Here is a 16,330-nt window from a genome sequence, read left to right as displayed (position 1 = left end):
AGTTTTGTTGCAGAATAAGTCTACAATGTGTGCAATATTATATCCTAGTCTTGAAATTTTGTTGCTTACCTGATCTTTTTGTCCCCTATGAATAATGAAGACTTGAATATTCGTTTGAAGAATAATTTACTTTCTTCAACATTACGTCAATTATTAAAAGAAGGGTATCAAATAGTAATGATGACATGCCAAAAATCATTATGAATGAGTATCAGTAAAATTTTCTCAACATAAAAACTGAATTATCCGATGAGGAGTGATAGGACCAGCAACTTTTGTGATTTGTAGTCATTAAGTAGTCATCAATAATGTTTTTAATGGTGTGAGATTTCATCTAATGTCGTGAAATTACTCACTTTTCTTTACTGGTTATATACTGGCTAGAATTTAATAAATTGCTGCGAGTAGACTTTTTTTTATTCGATTATGAAAGCCTTCCATTTATGCGCCACTAGTGTAATATTCCTTTTCTTCCATCAACTTTCAAAACCATAATCTTACTAGTCAAAGAAAATCCCCATGAAGAAAAAAAGAGTGGTACTTGTAACCAAAACTCCTTACAACACCAGTGAGGAGTCTCACCAAGACCAAGAAGTTTGCCTCAAGCATTGTTGTTTCTTTTGCAGCATGAGAGAAGCAGATGCATCTCTTAGAAGAGTTGGAATCTCCAACTGCTTCAAAGAAATGCCTCTATGTGAGGATAAAGAAGATTATGATCAATATGTGTTGGTGCTGAGTGAACTATGGCACATTGCCATGACTCAATCCAACGACCCTGAGTTCCCTTCCCTTGGCATATTCAAGTGCATGGCTAACCTAATCAACAAAGCTATAAACAACAAAACCTGGCTTCTCACAAATCAAAACATATACATACCCTACTATGCTGCTCATATCATTGGATCTTACACCATGAACAAGGAAGAGTTTGCACAAATAGCTGTGCAATCAGGTGTTATACCTCCATTGTTAGAGCTTCTGAGGGGGAAAATCAGTTGGGTTGAACAAAGGGTTGCGGTTCGAGCATTAGGGCACTTGGCCAGTTATGAAAGCACATTCGATTCGGTATCGGAGTATGAACAAGAAGTGGTGAAAGTGACATTGAATCTAGCATGTACTTGCTTGGAAGTGGTGTATTCTGAGTTTGTAGGAGTGAAGAAGAAGAAGAGGGTAGAGTACCACAGGAACTTGCTTACAAGAGGTGTTGGTGATTTGGAGATGGAGAACCGAAAAGCTGAGGAATGGGGTAGCCAACTTCAGTGTTGGTGTATTCATCTTCTCAACTGTTTTGCTTTCAAAGAAAGATGTCTGAATCTGATTTGTCAGAAGGAGTTCTTGAAGCAACTTTGCCACATGTGGGGTGGGTTGGTGAATCACACGTCACCAGGTGGTGTTGGACTCCTTCGAATCCTGTGTTACAGTAAATTTGGAAGGAAAATCATTGCTGAGATCCCAAAAGTAATCATCAATCTCGGTAACATTTCAAGATCTTCGGATGATTGGCAGTATATGGCGATTGATTGTCTTTTACTTCTTCTCAAGGACTCAGATACAAGGTATCACACTGTATTAATTAATGAATGCTAAATAAGACAAGTTATGACTATTTTTTGCTGATTTTCTTTGGTTACCAAACATTTTCGGTTTTATATATTCATATTTGTATTTGTACTATTAGAAACAAGAGACTAAACAAGAGAAAATATTTGTGTATTCTATTAAGTGTATTCAAATTGTCTCCTACAATAAATATTCAGATATACTAAATAATACTAATTCATCCTAATTATATTTTTACATGTATAATCTAGGTTCAAGGTTATTGATCTTGCTGCTTCGTACCTTGTTGATTTGGTTGAACTTAAAAGCCTTGGAGATAAATCAAACGTGGGTGAAACCATCACAAAAGTGCTGCTACTTGAGGAACATAAATTCAACAACAACAGGGACTTGCAACAAGTGCTGAATTTGAAGGTGTATAGGAGGAAGAAAGAGAAGGCGTTGTGGGAAGAGAAATTAGAGGAAAGAAGGGTTTTGGTTGGTTTGATAAAGCAAGAAGCGAATCACATGTTGAGGTTGGGAAAAGTAGAAGAAGCTTTGGTGAAGTACAATGAAGCACTTGAAGTTTGTCCATTGAAGTTGAGAAAGGAGAGAATGGTGCTTTATAGTAACAAAGCACAGTGCAATCTTGTGCTTAAGAATCCAGAAAGTGCAATCAGTGATTCAACGAGAGCGCTTTGCCTTTCGAACCCAGCGAACACGCACAGGAAAAGCCTCTGGAGAAGGTCACAGGCTTATGACATGAAAGGCATGGCGAGGGAGAGCCTTTTGGACTGCATAATGTTCATGAACAGTTGCATCATCAAGTTAAATAATAATGGCGATGATGATGATGATTGCAACAACAAGAAGCAGCACCAGCACCAGCAGCGGAGTCTCAAGATTCCTTACCACGCAGCGCGCATGATCTGCAAACACATGGATGCCACGTGGCTCTTTGCTGCTGCACGCTCGTCAAGGCTAATAAGAGTGATGGAAAAGAAAAAAAATCATCACTCTAATCATGAAAATGAAGCCAACAACTGTGAACTGAACTTCCATGATCGTAACAGTGGTGGTCTCATGCCTGGTAATAATTAATTAATTTAAATAATTTGAATAATTTGACTAAATTTGAGATTAGTTAAATAATTTAAATAATTTGACTAAATTTTCATATAACAACTCTACGTTATTAATTTTACGTAAAGTTGACTGTACCTGAGTTTTTACCTTATTTTTATATACATATAACTCTTTCATTTGTTAATTTGATTGTAATTTACTTTTTAGTTTCAAAATAATTATTGTAAATTGGATAAAATAATATAATATATATATTATATTAATTATAACAGGAGCTAATATTCTTCCAATTACTTTTGAATGTTACTAATAGTCTAATAATAACTTTTTCAGGGTTGTCCACCATTAATGAAGAACCTTTTGCGGCAAAAGAAGTGAGTAGGAGAAAGGTGCAGAGGGCACGGAGGAGAATTAAAAAAGCTAACATTGCAGCAGCTCGGCCAATAATGTAGTTGATAATGGCTTGTTAATCTTGTGCCTCTTCTCAGGTTTTGACCACCAAAGTTACAAATATATGAATCCTTTTATGTGTATTCTGTCAGGGAAAAGTCTAGGGCTAGCAGTTTTATTGAATTTTGGCCAACATATAACCAGCAGAGAAATGTGAGCTATTGGATGAAATCTCATACCAATCTCACACCATTAAATCATTATTGATGGCTATATGATGGCTACTAATCACAAAAGTTGCTAGCCCCTAGCATTGCTCTTCTGTCAGTGACGGAAGGTTTATGAGATGAAAAAATACAGCTAGACAACGAAAATATTAAACATTGTGAACAATAGACATATTAGATGTTCATTTCATTAGATGTGCAGATGGTTATTCTAATATTAATATTTAGTTGAATAATTTAAAAATGTAGTGTATTTTTATTTGATTGATATTTATTTATGTTATTTAAAAAAGTCATTGATTATCTAGATTGATCAGCTAAGTACTAATGTAGTTTACATGTTTAAAATGGCAAACGAAGATAAAAAAAATCAAACACTAATATCTCAAATCATTTAAAAAAAATTTAGTCGAAGAATTTAATTTTTAATAAATTTTAATTATTAAATTAGTCTTTAATTTTTAATTTTATTAGACAACTTTATTAGACATATTAATTATTGACGTTATTTAATAAAAGATATAATATTTTTTAAAAAAATTTTAAATTTTTAAATTAGTTTTTTATATAAATAAATAATTTAATGTAAAGACTAATTTACTTAATGAAATAAAAATTTAGAGACTAATTTAATAATTAAATTTTTTTAGGAGTGATTTATGGTATTACTTAAAGTCAAATTTATAAAAGAATTGACCCATGAACTCGCAGGAAATTGATGAAGGCAGGACCACATATCCATTTTCGTATAATATATACTATAAACACTATACATCTTTGTTGCTCATGGTTGTGATTAAATATAAGAAGGCAACATTTGCTGCACAAACAAAGGGTTTATGCGTATGCCTATCAGATGTACACCGCAAATTAAATTAAAACTTAGGAAAACGGGGTTACAACCTTGAAGATATATACAGCGAAGAAACAAACGGGAGTTTGTGAAATGACTTTGAGTATTCATGCTTGGATTTGTTGGACGCCAGAGTGGCTTTCATTTTGCCATTTGTAACCACCAATTGTTAAATGTGAACTAGTGTATATGAAGTTTTTTTATTGAAAAAATTAAACAAAAAATATATATAATAATTTTCACTATAAAAATTTTACAAAGTTATAATTAAAGTCAAAGTTTAACTATTTTTAATGTTAAAAATATTAAAAATAATTAATATTTGTCTTAATTAATTTAGATTGATTGAGTAATTATCTCACTTATCTGCTTAAGTAAGTATTGAAGTTCGAATCTCACATTATATGTGTAGCAATCCATTGGCTAGTCGCAGACCCTTAATAAATGGGATTTTAATCCATGGTGGATTAGTCATTGGCTTACAGAGTTAAAAAATACAGTAAAAAAATAGTATTTGTCTTTAAAGTAAAATAATGTCTCATTGATAGCAATACTTATAGAGATTTATCTTTATTAAAATTTATTTAATTAGTTTTTTTGGTTAGTATCATATTCATTTTTTAAGTCAAAACAATATGATTAATATTGTTACTTATTAAAACTTCACATTGTATGACATAATTTTTAAATTTTTAAACTTATAAACTTCTATCATTATAAAAGCTATTAGATTAATTAATATTCCTTGGTAATATTACTGAAATACCATAATTGAGTATTAGTTTGTACTAAGAGAAATTATAACAATTTTTGTTGTTCAATATATAATTTATTCTATTGAAAGATAAATTATTATCCCCTAAATTAGTAAATATATATTTTTTCTAATTTCTTATTGACGTTAGAATAAAAGCAAATAACCACAATATCCAATAATATAATATACAAAATAATTTTTTATTTTAAAATTAAGTTTAGTTAGTTAGTGAGATAAAATTTAAAATAATATTTTATTTTTATTCAAATTTAAATTTAAATTTATAAATAATTAACAATTCACTTTTTTTTTAATTTCAATAAAAAATAGTTTGGTGCAAAATATTTAGCATTTAATGATTTTAATCGTTTAAATTTTAGTTTCCAAAAATTAGATTAAAAATTAATTATAACTTGATAATCGATAATATATATTATATTAGTAGGTAAATAATATCTAATGTATAATTTATTTATTTTTTTGACAGGATTAATATATAATTTATTATAAATTTTTTTATAAACTTTGAAGTATGTAAAAATAGTGATCTCATTTTTATTATTATTTAAAAAATAATTCATAATTTTTTATTATAATTAACTTAATTAATAATCTTTATTATTATTTTTCTACCAAAAAATATCAATTTATAATATTTATATATTTTTTAATACTAATAAGTAAGTATTTGTATTATTATACTTATTGTCTTAAATTACAGCTTAAGTTGTTTAGTATATTAAGTAATATTTATAATATTTTATATTTTAAATTTATTAATATATTCATATTAAGAGAAAAAAATTATAAAATAAATTATATGAAAATAACTTGAGTGTTGCTAATGATCTAGTTTTTTTCTCACAAGCCATTAATGGTGATAATGTTGATAAATAGTTAGAGGCCATAAAAGATGAGCTTAAATCAATGGAACAAAATAAAGTATGGAATCTTGTGGAATTACCTAAAGGATGCAAGAGAATTGGGTGTAAATGGGTCTTTAAGACTAAGCGTGATTCTCATGGCAACCTTGAACATTACAAGGCTCGTCTTGTTGTCAAAGGTTTTACTAAAAAAGATGGCATTGATTACAAAAAGACTTTCTCACCAGTTTCTAGAAAAGACTCTTTAAGGATTATCTTGGCTTTGGTAGCTCATTATGACTTAGAGTTTCATCAAATAGATGTAAAAACTGCCTTTTTTAATGGGGATTTAGAGGAAGATGTTTACATGAATCAACCAACAAATTTTTTTGTTGAAGAAAAAGAACAAATGGTGTGTAAACTTAAGAAATCACTATATGGACTTAAACAAGCATCCCGCTAATGGTTTATCAAATTTAATGATACCATTCTGCCCTTTGGATTTAAGGAGAATACTGTTGATCGTTGTATATACTTGAAGGTCAGTGGGAGTAAATTTATTGTTTTAGTTCTATATGTTGATGATGTTTTGCTTGCATCTAATGATCTTGGTCTATTAAGCGAGACTAAAAAATATCTCTCTAATAATTTTGAAATGAAAGATATGGATGAGGCAAGTTGTCATTGGAATAGAAATATTCCGAAATAGATCACAAGGACTATTAGAATTGTCTTAGAATTCATATATTAATAAAGTATTAGAGAAATTCAGAATGGCACAATAATCAACATAATTTGGAATGAAAACAGATGGAAAGAATTCCATATGCATCTATTGTTGGAAGTTTGATGTATGCTCAGACTTGCACAAGGTCAGATATCAGCTTTGCAGTTGGTATGCTTGGTAGATACCAAAGTAATTCAGGATTGGATCATTGAAAAACTGTAAAGAAAGTTTTAAGGTATCTGCAAGAGAGAAAAGAACACATGCTTACTTATAGGAGATCTAATCACCTTGAAGTGATTAGATATTCAGATTAAGATTTTGCCGGTTGCGTAGATACAAGAAAATCCACTTTTGGTTATTTGTATCTCTTAGCTGGAGGAGTAATATCATGAAAGAGTGCGAAGCAGTCAGTAATTGCTACTTCTACAATGGAAGCTTAATTTGTGGCGTGTTTTGAGGTCATGGTTCAGGCTAAGTGGTTGCGGAACTTCTTTTCAGGGCTTGAAATTGTTGACAGTATTACTAGGCCGCTGAAAATTTATTGTGATAACTCTGCAGCAGTTTTTTTTTTTTTTCTAAAAACGACAAGTATTCCAAAGGTGCTAAGCATATGGAATTGAAATACTTTGCCGTTAAAGAAAAAGTTCAGAAACAAAGAGTGTCAATAGAGCACATTAGCACTAATATTATGGTTGCTGATCCTTTGACCAAAGGGTTACCGCCCAAAACATTTATTAGTCATGTTCAAAGGATGGGTATTATGAGTTTATAGGATCAAAATATGTTTAATGAAGTTTGTGTCGTATAAATATTGACATTTTGAGCTCAAATGAATTAATGTTTCTGTATTACCTGATTTTCAATTTGTTGTATATATAATAGAATTAAAATAATAAGGTATTGTCTTACAACGAAGACATTATTGTTGGACTAATTATGTTATATACTTCCTAATTATGGCTCATGTTAAGAATGTGGCTAACTTTGTAGTACATAGAAAGGACTATATCGATTAGGTGGCGTACAACCGCTATGACTCATGCTAATTTTATTCTTATCATGATAAATTAAGCTATGCAAGTAATTGCTTAGAAATGCGATTATGATAAATATTTCTTAAACCATCAATAGGAATAATGACACATGAGCCAAGTGGGAGAATGTAAAAAATTATATTATTATATGATGTCTCATGTGTGTAATGTGTCTTATTTTATTGGTTTAATAAATATTTAATTAAAAGAAAGTTACATGATTATTTTAAAATGTAACCAACTTGATGGAAGTTGGTTTTATGAAAACAAATCAGAATTCAGTCCTCTTTTCTTATCTATGAAGTATTTCTTCTTCACTTGCCATCAATAACTTAATTGAAGAAAGAATTAAGAAGGCAAATGAATAGATAAAGTGAATTCTTCCTAATATCATTATCATTATGGATCAAGGTTAGTAACTATTCTTATTTCCATTTGTGATAATCATAAATTTCAAGATCTTTTTTGTGGTGTGAATGATAATTTTATAATGTATATTAAAATTATATTAATTTTTACATGAACAAGTCCAAAGAGCATGGCTTCTTGGGTTTTAAGAACACCAAGAATTCCTTCATTGGCTGGATTGAAAAGACCAGAGCTTTTAAGATTGTACCTTGAATTCTTCCATATCCATGTATCTTGCTTCCTAAACTTTCAAGTTTCTTGTGTGTGGAATAAGTATCTCTGTATCATTCATTGTTCATGCTCTGTTGTTCTATTTCTCTTTGTAGTAATGTTGTTTGTACTTGGTAGCATAAAAGGTTTTGCAATTTCAAAGAAAAAACCTACGATTGGGAATCACTAGTCAGACGAAAAAGTGAATTGAAAAGTAATTTGGCTCGAATTAAAAAGTTCCAAAGCATAATCTTCTTTCATTTATTTATTTATTTTGGTCTTGCAAATTGCTGCGACAACAGAAGGATCAAGAAATGCAAAGTAGAAACTCATGCTTAGTGCCGAAACTAGTACTGCTTCGATGATTGAAAAGTAGGATATTCCAGTGGTTTTAGGGCGAAAGCTAGTGCACTCTAGGTAAAGTAGGGAGTGCAGCACTCTTTAAAAGTTAACCTGCTATCAAAAGTAATTAGGTAAATTAAATTTATTTATTTATTTTTTTTTGTCATGGGCTGAACAAACAAACAGCCATTAACAAAAAAAACTAATTCGCTCGTTTAACACAGAACTATCTTTACACCAGAAGAGTACTCAGAAAAATTTGATCGATTTCCTCCGTTATTCTGTTATTGTTGATGTGATGTCTTCAAGCATTTTCATGGTTTTATTTGCTAGCAGGTGCTTCCACTATTGTTCTATCTAGCCACATATTTTGACGCTCTTGAATCCACCCATTCCACGTCTACCATAAATGGACATTCAAAGCCCGAAAAATTGCTGCCATAGAAAAGGAAGACGCTGTCTGTCGCCGCTGCTGGTTGGCTAACTCCAAACGTAAAACTGATTCTGTAGAAGAACCGGTCTCCATAAAGGCACCATAATTCTCAGATGACAACGCAATCAAAGCACAAAATACATGACAGTTACAACAAGTCTATTATCTTTTATTTCAAATTATCCTCAACGTGTACGTAATAGAATGAAAAATTAAAATACAATTATATTTAAACAATTATTTGTATTATTTGTATTAATTTATTCAAAAAATAATTAAATTTTGAAGCTAATTGGTATAAAATATTACATATATAAAATTAAGAAAAATTTTTATTTGTATAAGAATGAGCCTAATAAATAATTATTTTATTTAATATATAATTAAGAGTATTTCTTTCTTTGCCAACGAGTTATAGTTCAAATGACATAGTCTCTATATTCACCTAAGAGTTAGTAAAAAAAAATACTTTTTTTATTAACTTTTTTAAATATTAATTATTTATTTTACATACAATATAGAAATAAATGAATATAATATTTATTGAGTAGACGCAGTTACGTAAAAAAAATTTATTGTCATAGTATTTGAACCAAAGAAAAAAAATATTATTTTAAGAAAAACTAATAATATATTTTTAATAATATTCTTAATATAAAATAATAAATTTTAAATATTTTTTTAAATAATATATATTAACTAAAATAATATAATTATCCCAAATAATATATTATAAATATAGTAAAATGACATATTTCAATAAAAAAATTGTTAATAAAAACTTATATGAATTTTTGTTTCGCACAAAATAAAATTATTATATGTTTGTTTGCTTTTTACGTTGTATATATATTTTTTTAATTAAATTAGTATAATACAAAATCTTTTATCATTCTGTTCATATTTAATGTTTTAATTTTGTTTCTCACAAAATAAAATTATATATATATAACACAAAATTTTTTATCATTATGTTTATATTTAATATTATATATATATATATATATATATATATATATATATATATATATATATAACACAAAATTTTTTAGCATTGTGTTTATATTTAATATTATAATTTTATTTCACACAAAATAAAATTTATTTAAATTTTAATATTATATACATAATATATATTTAATATTATTTTTTTTAAGATTCTAATATATCTTTTTTTCTAGATTTAGTACATGAATTTTCAACTTATTTTTTATGTATTATTTATTTCAATTCTAAAGTCCAATAATTTTTTTTACAGACATGTTGTTTTTAATATTTATATACTATTTTTTTTATTTTGAACTTCAGCCCAATACCTGAAACTTACAAAAAAAAAATCTAAAACTTATTAAAAATGATTAACCTGATTAACAGGTTACCTTTTTAAATCAAGACCATTCAAATAAAATATAATAAATGAAGAGTTCAGATTTACTAATTCACAAGGTGTGCAGCACTCCATACTTAGCAAGGAGCGTTTAAGGATGAGCCGTGGTTTTAGATGTATAAAAATTATGAGCCAGATCAATAGCTAGAACCAATGAAACACTTGAATATTAGAACACTTAAAGGTGAAGGAGTTGCTCTGCTATCGATTTGCATGTCATTCTTTAGAGAAGATCCTAATTTCGTTAGTATTTATTACACAACAGTCTAATCAGAACTTGTTCGGTTCATTCACCATTCTCCATATATTCTTTAAAACAAAAGCATCATTCATGGCCGAGAGTTTTTTGTAGCACCACAGGTCTTTGGTTTGCAGTGTGCACATAATTTCCCAACTCAGTGCATGCACCCTTCTCATTTCATGAACCATTTCGTTGACAATTATAATATTGTCATGTATGATATGTCCCTACACAAAGCTTAATTGATTTGGGGCTATGCGATTGATCATGGTAGGTTTGATTCTCTCTGCAGGAATCTTTGTAATCCCCTTGTAAACCACATTGAACAAAGCAATAGGCTGGAATTGAAAAGGATACTCAGGCTGCTGTATTTTTGGTAACATTGCAATGAGAGTCTGGTTTACATCTTTTATAGTTGAGGAATCACTCTAAAGTTTTCTAACAAAAGTGCACACTGAGTCTTTGACAATATCCTAATGCTCTTTATAGAAAATATATAGTAGGAAAACCATCCCCTCTCGGCTCTCGGTGTCTTGAGAGAGCCAATAAGAAAAATCACCCTTTTAATTTTTTTCAATAGTTAAATTTGCTTCCATGATTGCTCTATGCACAGGGTTCATATTTGAGTATGTATAATCTCAAAGGATCTTAGCGGGTCCTTCTAGAGAGAGAAGAAAAGTTTGCCGTTATTATTTGCAACTTTCTTAATTTGTTTGAACTTTGAAGTTAGGTAATATACTAATACATTAATGTTATTATTTTTTGGTGAATTTTACTCAATCCTCTCTAAAATAAAGGATAAGTTATCTTCATGTGAGATATCTAATAATTGTTGGATAAAATAGATTGATTTATCTAAGTTAATATTAACTTTTAATTTAACCTAAGTTATGATAATCTAACTAGCTAATTAACCAAGATATAATTTTTTTTTACAATTTATATAAATTACTAGAAAAATTACATTTTATAATTTTAATCATACAATAAAAATTTTCAAAAAATAGAAAGAATAAATAAAGTTTTTGGTGCTTCTTTGAGGTTGAAAACCAATAGAAATTATATTTATGTCATTCTATCTTAAAACCAAGAAAATGTATTCCTATATTTTCTGTATCAGATAATTTATTATTTAATATTATTAACTAACCTTTTCATATGTTCATATTTATTAATTACCCATACTCACTTTTTCACCAAACACCTACCAAATATACAAGAAAAAAATTGATCACCATCGTCTCTTTTTCTTGTGTTTTTAACCCCTTTGATTTTGCTGTTATATTATATATGTACTGATGTACATGTAATTCCTTCTCCCTGATTTATCAAAAGAGAGTTTTAGAAAATTTTGATTTTTATAATTTTTAAAAAATTATATCAATTGATTAGGTAATTAAAATTTAGATTAAATTAAAAATAAAAATTAATCACAATAAGTTAAATAATTTTATTTAATAATTATTAAATATATTATAAGAAATTACTTATCATTTATTTTAGAGAAATAGATAGAAAAATCACCGATTAGATGAGGAGTAAACACTCAACCCGGTTCTTGTCCATTTTTTAGAAGGATAAAGCGATCCCTGTTAGGGCTGCACATAGATCGGATAATATCCGCATATCCGCGATAATTATCCGCATCCGATCCGAATTTTGCGGATATTATCCGATCCGCAGAGCCATCGGATCGGATCGGATCGGATCCGCACTATGGTCGGATCGGATTGCGGATTTGGCAGTGATATCCGCGGATCCGATCCGCAAATCCGCATATCCGCACATCACATATAAATAGCATAGTTTAAGAAAATAAACCCTAATGTGATATGAATTTTAGTGTGTTATTTATGAATTTTATTATATTTTGTTTTTAATTTTTTATGTTGTACTTCAACTTAAAATAATTAAACTTAAATCTTGTGTTATTATTTTGTTTTTGTTATTCAAAAGAACTATTATTGATAATATTTTAGGAGTAAATAGGCTTAAACAGATAAAAAATGAATTTTTTGGATTTTTTTTGTAAAAATAGTCAAATAGAATCTTAAAATAGTTTTTTTTTAATTATGCGGATATACCCGATATCCGATCCGAACTAAAAAAATGCGGATATCGTATCCGATCCGATCCGATGAGTGCAGTGCGGATCGGATAGAATTTTAGGCTATATCCGATCCGATCCGATCCGTGTGCAGCCCTAATCCCTGTCCAAAAAAAAGGTACGTTCCGGCCCCTGTTTTTGTATTTCGTGAGACATGGCGGCCCTTCTGTGCCTTCCGGTGTTAAAAACAAATAGAATAAGTATACGTGTCACTTAACGGTGATGAGCTGGCTGTTAGGTGTTCATTAAGTGCCAAGTTGTCAATTTAAAAATGGACATGAGTCGATCTGTCCCTGCCTCCCAAACAAAAACCCTGGCGTTTTAAGTGGGGGATTGAAATGGTGCGTATAGTACATGCCTTGGGTTTCCATTTAACCCTTCTTCTCTTTCTCCTAATTACAGAATACCCAAAATCTTTTCATATTCTCTCTGAAGACGACAAAACGACGACACTCTACCTGGCTGGTGGAGCTGAGTAAGACGCTAACAGTGTTGCTGACAACGCTCCAAGTAAAGTTTCAGACGGCACCATTAACGGACTCTATGACGACGTTGACAGAATTTTCTTGTGCAAGTCTTCGAGGTAAGTAACAGATTATTCAACTAAAATATTAGTGACATTGTGTATTGTTAATTAGTTTTGGGTTGTGAGTGTTTGCATTTTTTTTTCTGGCTTGGTGTCGCATAACAAAGATAGAGTTTGGTTAAGGCTCAATGTTGTTAATTTTGGGGCATTTTGCCATCAAGAGATAAAGATGTTTTCCCTTCCTGCAATGGAATTCATATATAGAAAATATGGTTCAATGAAATTCATATATAGTTTGCAAGTGGGTTCAGAATGTATCAAATTGCTTGTATTAAAATCACAAACTCTTACAGATATAGTTATCTTTATCACAACAACTTTCTATTAAAGTTTAAGGCAAATATATACCTTAGCAAATGTTTATGTACTCTATTGAAATTTGATTCCGTGAAAAAAGAAACCAATAAATATATACCTACCTACTTTGACTATATTACATCATGCATAGTAGTGAGTTTAGATTTTTTTTCTTGTGTCTCCATATATGTAATACTTCATTAGAATATATACCTACTTTGACTACATGTAATCTATTAAAAAATATATATACTTTAACTATATGTACTCTATTAAAATCACAATTATTTATGTAAAGGTTGTAATATAAAATATCATTTATTTTGTCTGTCTCAGATAGATGATTTTATGGTTGTTTCTATATTTTATCATGGAGGAAGTTTTAAGAGAAATTCAAAGGGGATATTATGTTATCTTAATGGAAAAGTGCATAAGTATCCACCCATGGATTTAGACTATATTAACTTTTTTTATCTAAAAACTTTATTTAAGGAGTTAGGGTATACAACATACAAGGAGATGTATTGGTTTGACAACACTGCTGATGACATGGAAGCTGGGATACATGTTATTAAAGGTGATGCTGAGATAAATGAACTGAGGGATGCTCAGAAGAGAAATAAGGGCAACAATGAATTTTATCTTTACTTTGATCACCTGATAGATGTCCCTAAAGTTGTTGATGATGGTGTGGAGTGTGATACTATTGTGCTGAGTGAATCATCATCATCTTCAGATGATGGATACGAGACCACAGAAAATGAGCCTTATAAGTCTCTTTCTTCTGGTTTTGAGGATACAGACAGCAGTGATGAGAGTTTGGAAAAGAAAAAAAATTCAGAAGAAGAAGAAGAGAGTTTCACCTAAAAAGAAAGCTAGTCATGACCCAAAAGTTCAAGATAAGGCTGGCCCAAATGTGGAGGTTGGCACTGGCCTAAATATGGCAGATGACACTGGCCCAAATGTGGAGGTTGGGGCTGGTCCAAGTGGAAAGGATAGTATGGACACAGCTAAGAAAAAGTCTGTCCAAAAAAGACCTTCTAAGAAGTATAAGAGTACTAGAAGAAAACATATTTTGAGAGATGGAAGGTATAATGGAAGTAAGACTAAGACTATAGGTGGTGGTTTAAGTGGCATTGGAACTAGTTTGGGTGGCACATCCGGAAGTGTTGGGCCAACTATTAAGAAATTGGATTCGGATTATGACAAGCCATATGATTATGAAAGTGAAGCATTCAACAGCCCAGTGTCATCTGAGGACGAAGAGAGACTGCATACGATGCCTTTAATGAAGAAACTGAGTACGGGGAGGTTGAATTTAAAGTTGGACAAACCTTCACTACAATGGAAGCATTCAAGAGTGCGCTGAAAGATTATTTCGTATATGAGGGTAAATATGTTATGTATCTAAAAAATGAGAAGCAGAGGGTCAGGGCAGCATGTGCTAGTAAAAATTGTTTATGATTGTAGGAGGGATTTCAGCAGCAACCTTGCTGATAGGCAGTGGGTAACATCGAAGTTAGTTAAGAGGCTTCTTACTCAGCTAGACATAAAGCCAAAGTAGGCTATGAAATACATGATCGAAGACTACAACATCCAACTGAGTGGTAAAATGATAAGCAGGGCACTTAAGGCAGCTAGGAAAGAGGTAATTGGCGACGAAGGAGCACAGTATGGTAAGATTATGGATTACCTGATGGAACTGCATAGGAAAAATCCTGGTTCAACTGCAAGATTAGATGTGATACCTCAACCAGAGTCTCTTCCTTTGTTTGATAGACTATATATAAGCTTGGATGCTTGCAAGAAGGGTTTTATAGAGGGATGCAGGCCTTTGATTAGATTAGACGATTGTTTTCTTAAGGGCTATTACGGCGGTTAGCTACTGTCTGCAGTGGGTCAAGATGGCAATAACCATTTCTTTGTTATTGCATATGCAGTTGTACCAAATGAGTGTAAGGACACTTGGAAATGGTTCTTAACACAACTTCAACATGACTTAAGTGATAGCACGGAAAGGGGATGGAACTTCATTTCAGACCAACAAAAGGTAATAAAAAATAGTTGTTTCATTTCATACATTATTACTTATTGATATGCATTGTTGGTACATATTGTGAGAATCTCACACCTTGTTATTTATTGATATGAATTGTTGGTTTGAATTGATTTATTGGCATTTGTTATTTATTGGCATTGTTGGTAGGGATTGGCATTAGCCTTAAAGGACATATTTCCAAGGGCTTTTCATAGGAACTGCGTATTACACATTTAGAAGAATTTCATTAAGCAAATTAAGGACCAACAGACCAAGTAACTTGTATGGGATTGTGCACGTTGCACCACACAAATTGAGTTCAAGGCAGCTATGGAAAAGCTGAAACAGATCAGTGTTCCAGCTTGGGAATATCTTGATAGGTTTGATCCAGCTGCTTGGTCGAAGGCGTTTTTCAGTCCCAGACCCAAGGTTGACAATATCACCAATAATATGTGCGAAATTTGGAATGCTAAGATAGTGGCATACAGGGGTAAGCCAATCCTAACAATGTGCAAGGACTTAAGATGTTATCTAATGCGGAAGATGGAAGCACACAAAAAGAAGCTAGAGAAACATGTTGGCGCTTTAGCTCCAGTGCAGCAAAAAAGATTCGATGACTTCATTAAGCCAAAAAGCCATAAATGGAAAGCTATCTAGGCTGGAGATAGTAAGAGATTTCTTTTTGAAGTGCACTGTCGAAATCACAAGGTTGGGGTTAATCTTGAAGAAAAAACATACACATGCAACCTGTGGCAGCTAACTGGTAAACTTGTTTTGAATATTATTTTGTATTTGTAAAACTGTA

At 30.7% G+C, this 16,330-nt stretch overlaps 1 protein-coding gene across 1 annotated transcript; it reads left to right on the top strand.

Annotated features, from left to right (window-relative positions):
• The first annotated feature begins 534 nt into the window (after positions 1 to 534).
• Positions 535 to 3,370, top strand: LOC112762577 (uncharacterized). The gene is made up of 3 exons (XM_025808448.3): positions 535 to 1,556; positions 1,812 to 2,629; positions 2,959 to 3,370. The coding sequence occupies exons 1-3, from the start codon at positions 628 to 630 to the stop codon at positions 3,075 to 3,077; spliced, it is 1,866 nt and encodes a 621-aa protein (XP_025664233.3). The 5' UTR covers positions 535 to 627; the 3' UTR covers positions 3,078 to 3,370.
• Positions 3,371 to 16,330: the final 12,960 nt, after the last annotated feature.

This window comes from Arachis hypogaea, chromosome 17 (genome assembly GCF_003086295.3).
Source record: "Arachis hypogaea cultivar Tifrunner chromosome 17, arahy.Tifrunner.gnm2.J5K5, whole genome shotgun sequence".
Taxonomy (NCBI): Eukaryota; Viridiplantae; Streptophyta; class Magnoliopsida; order Fabales; family Fabaceae; genus Arachis; species Arachis hypogaea.
This window is presented reverse-complemented; position numbering and strand designations above follow the sequence as displayed.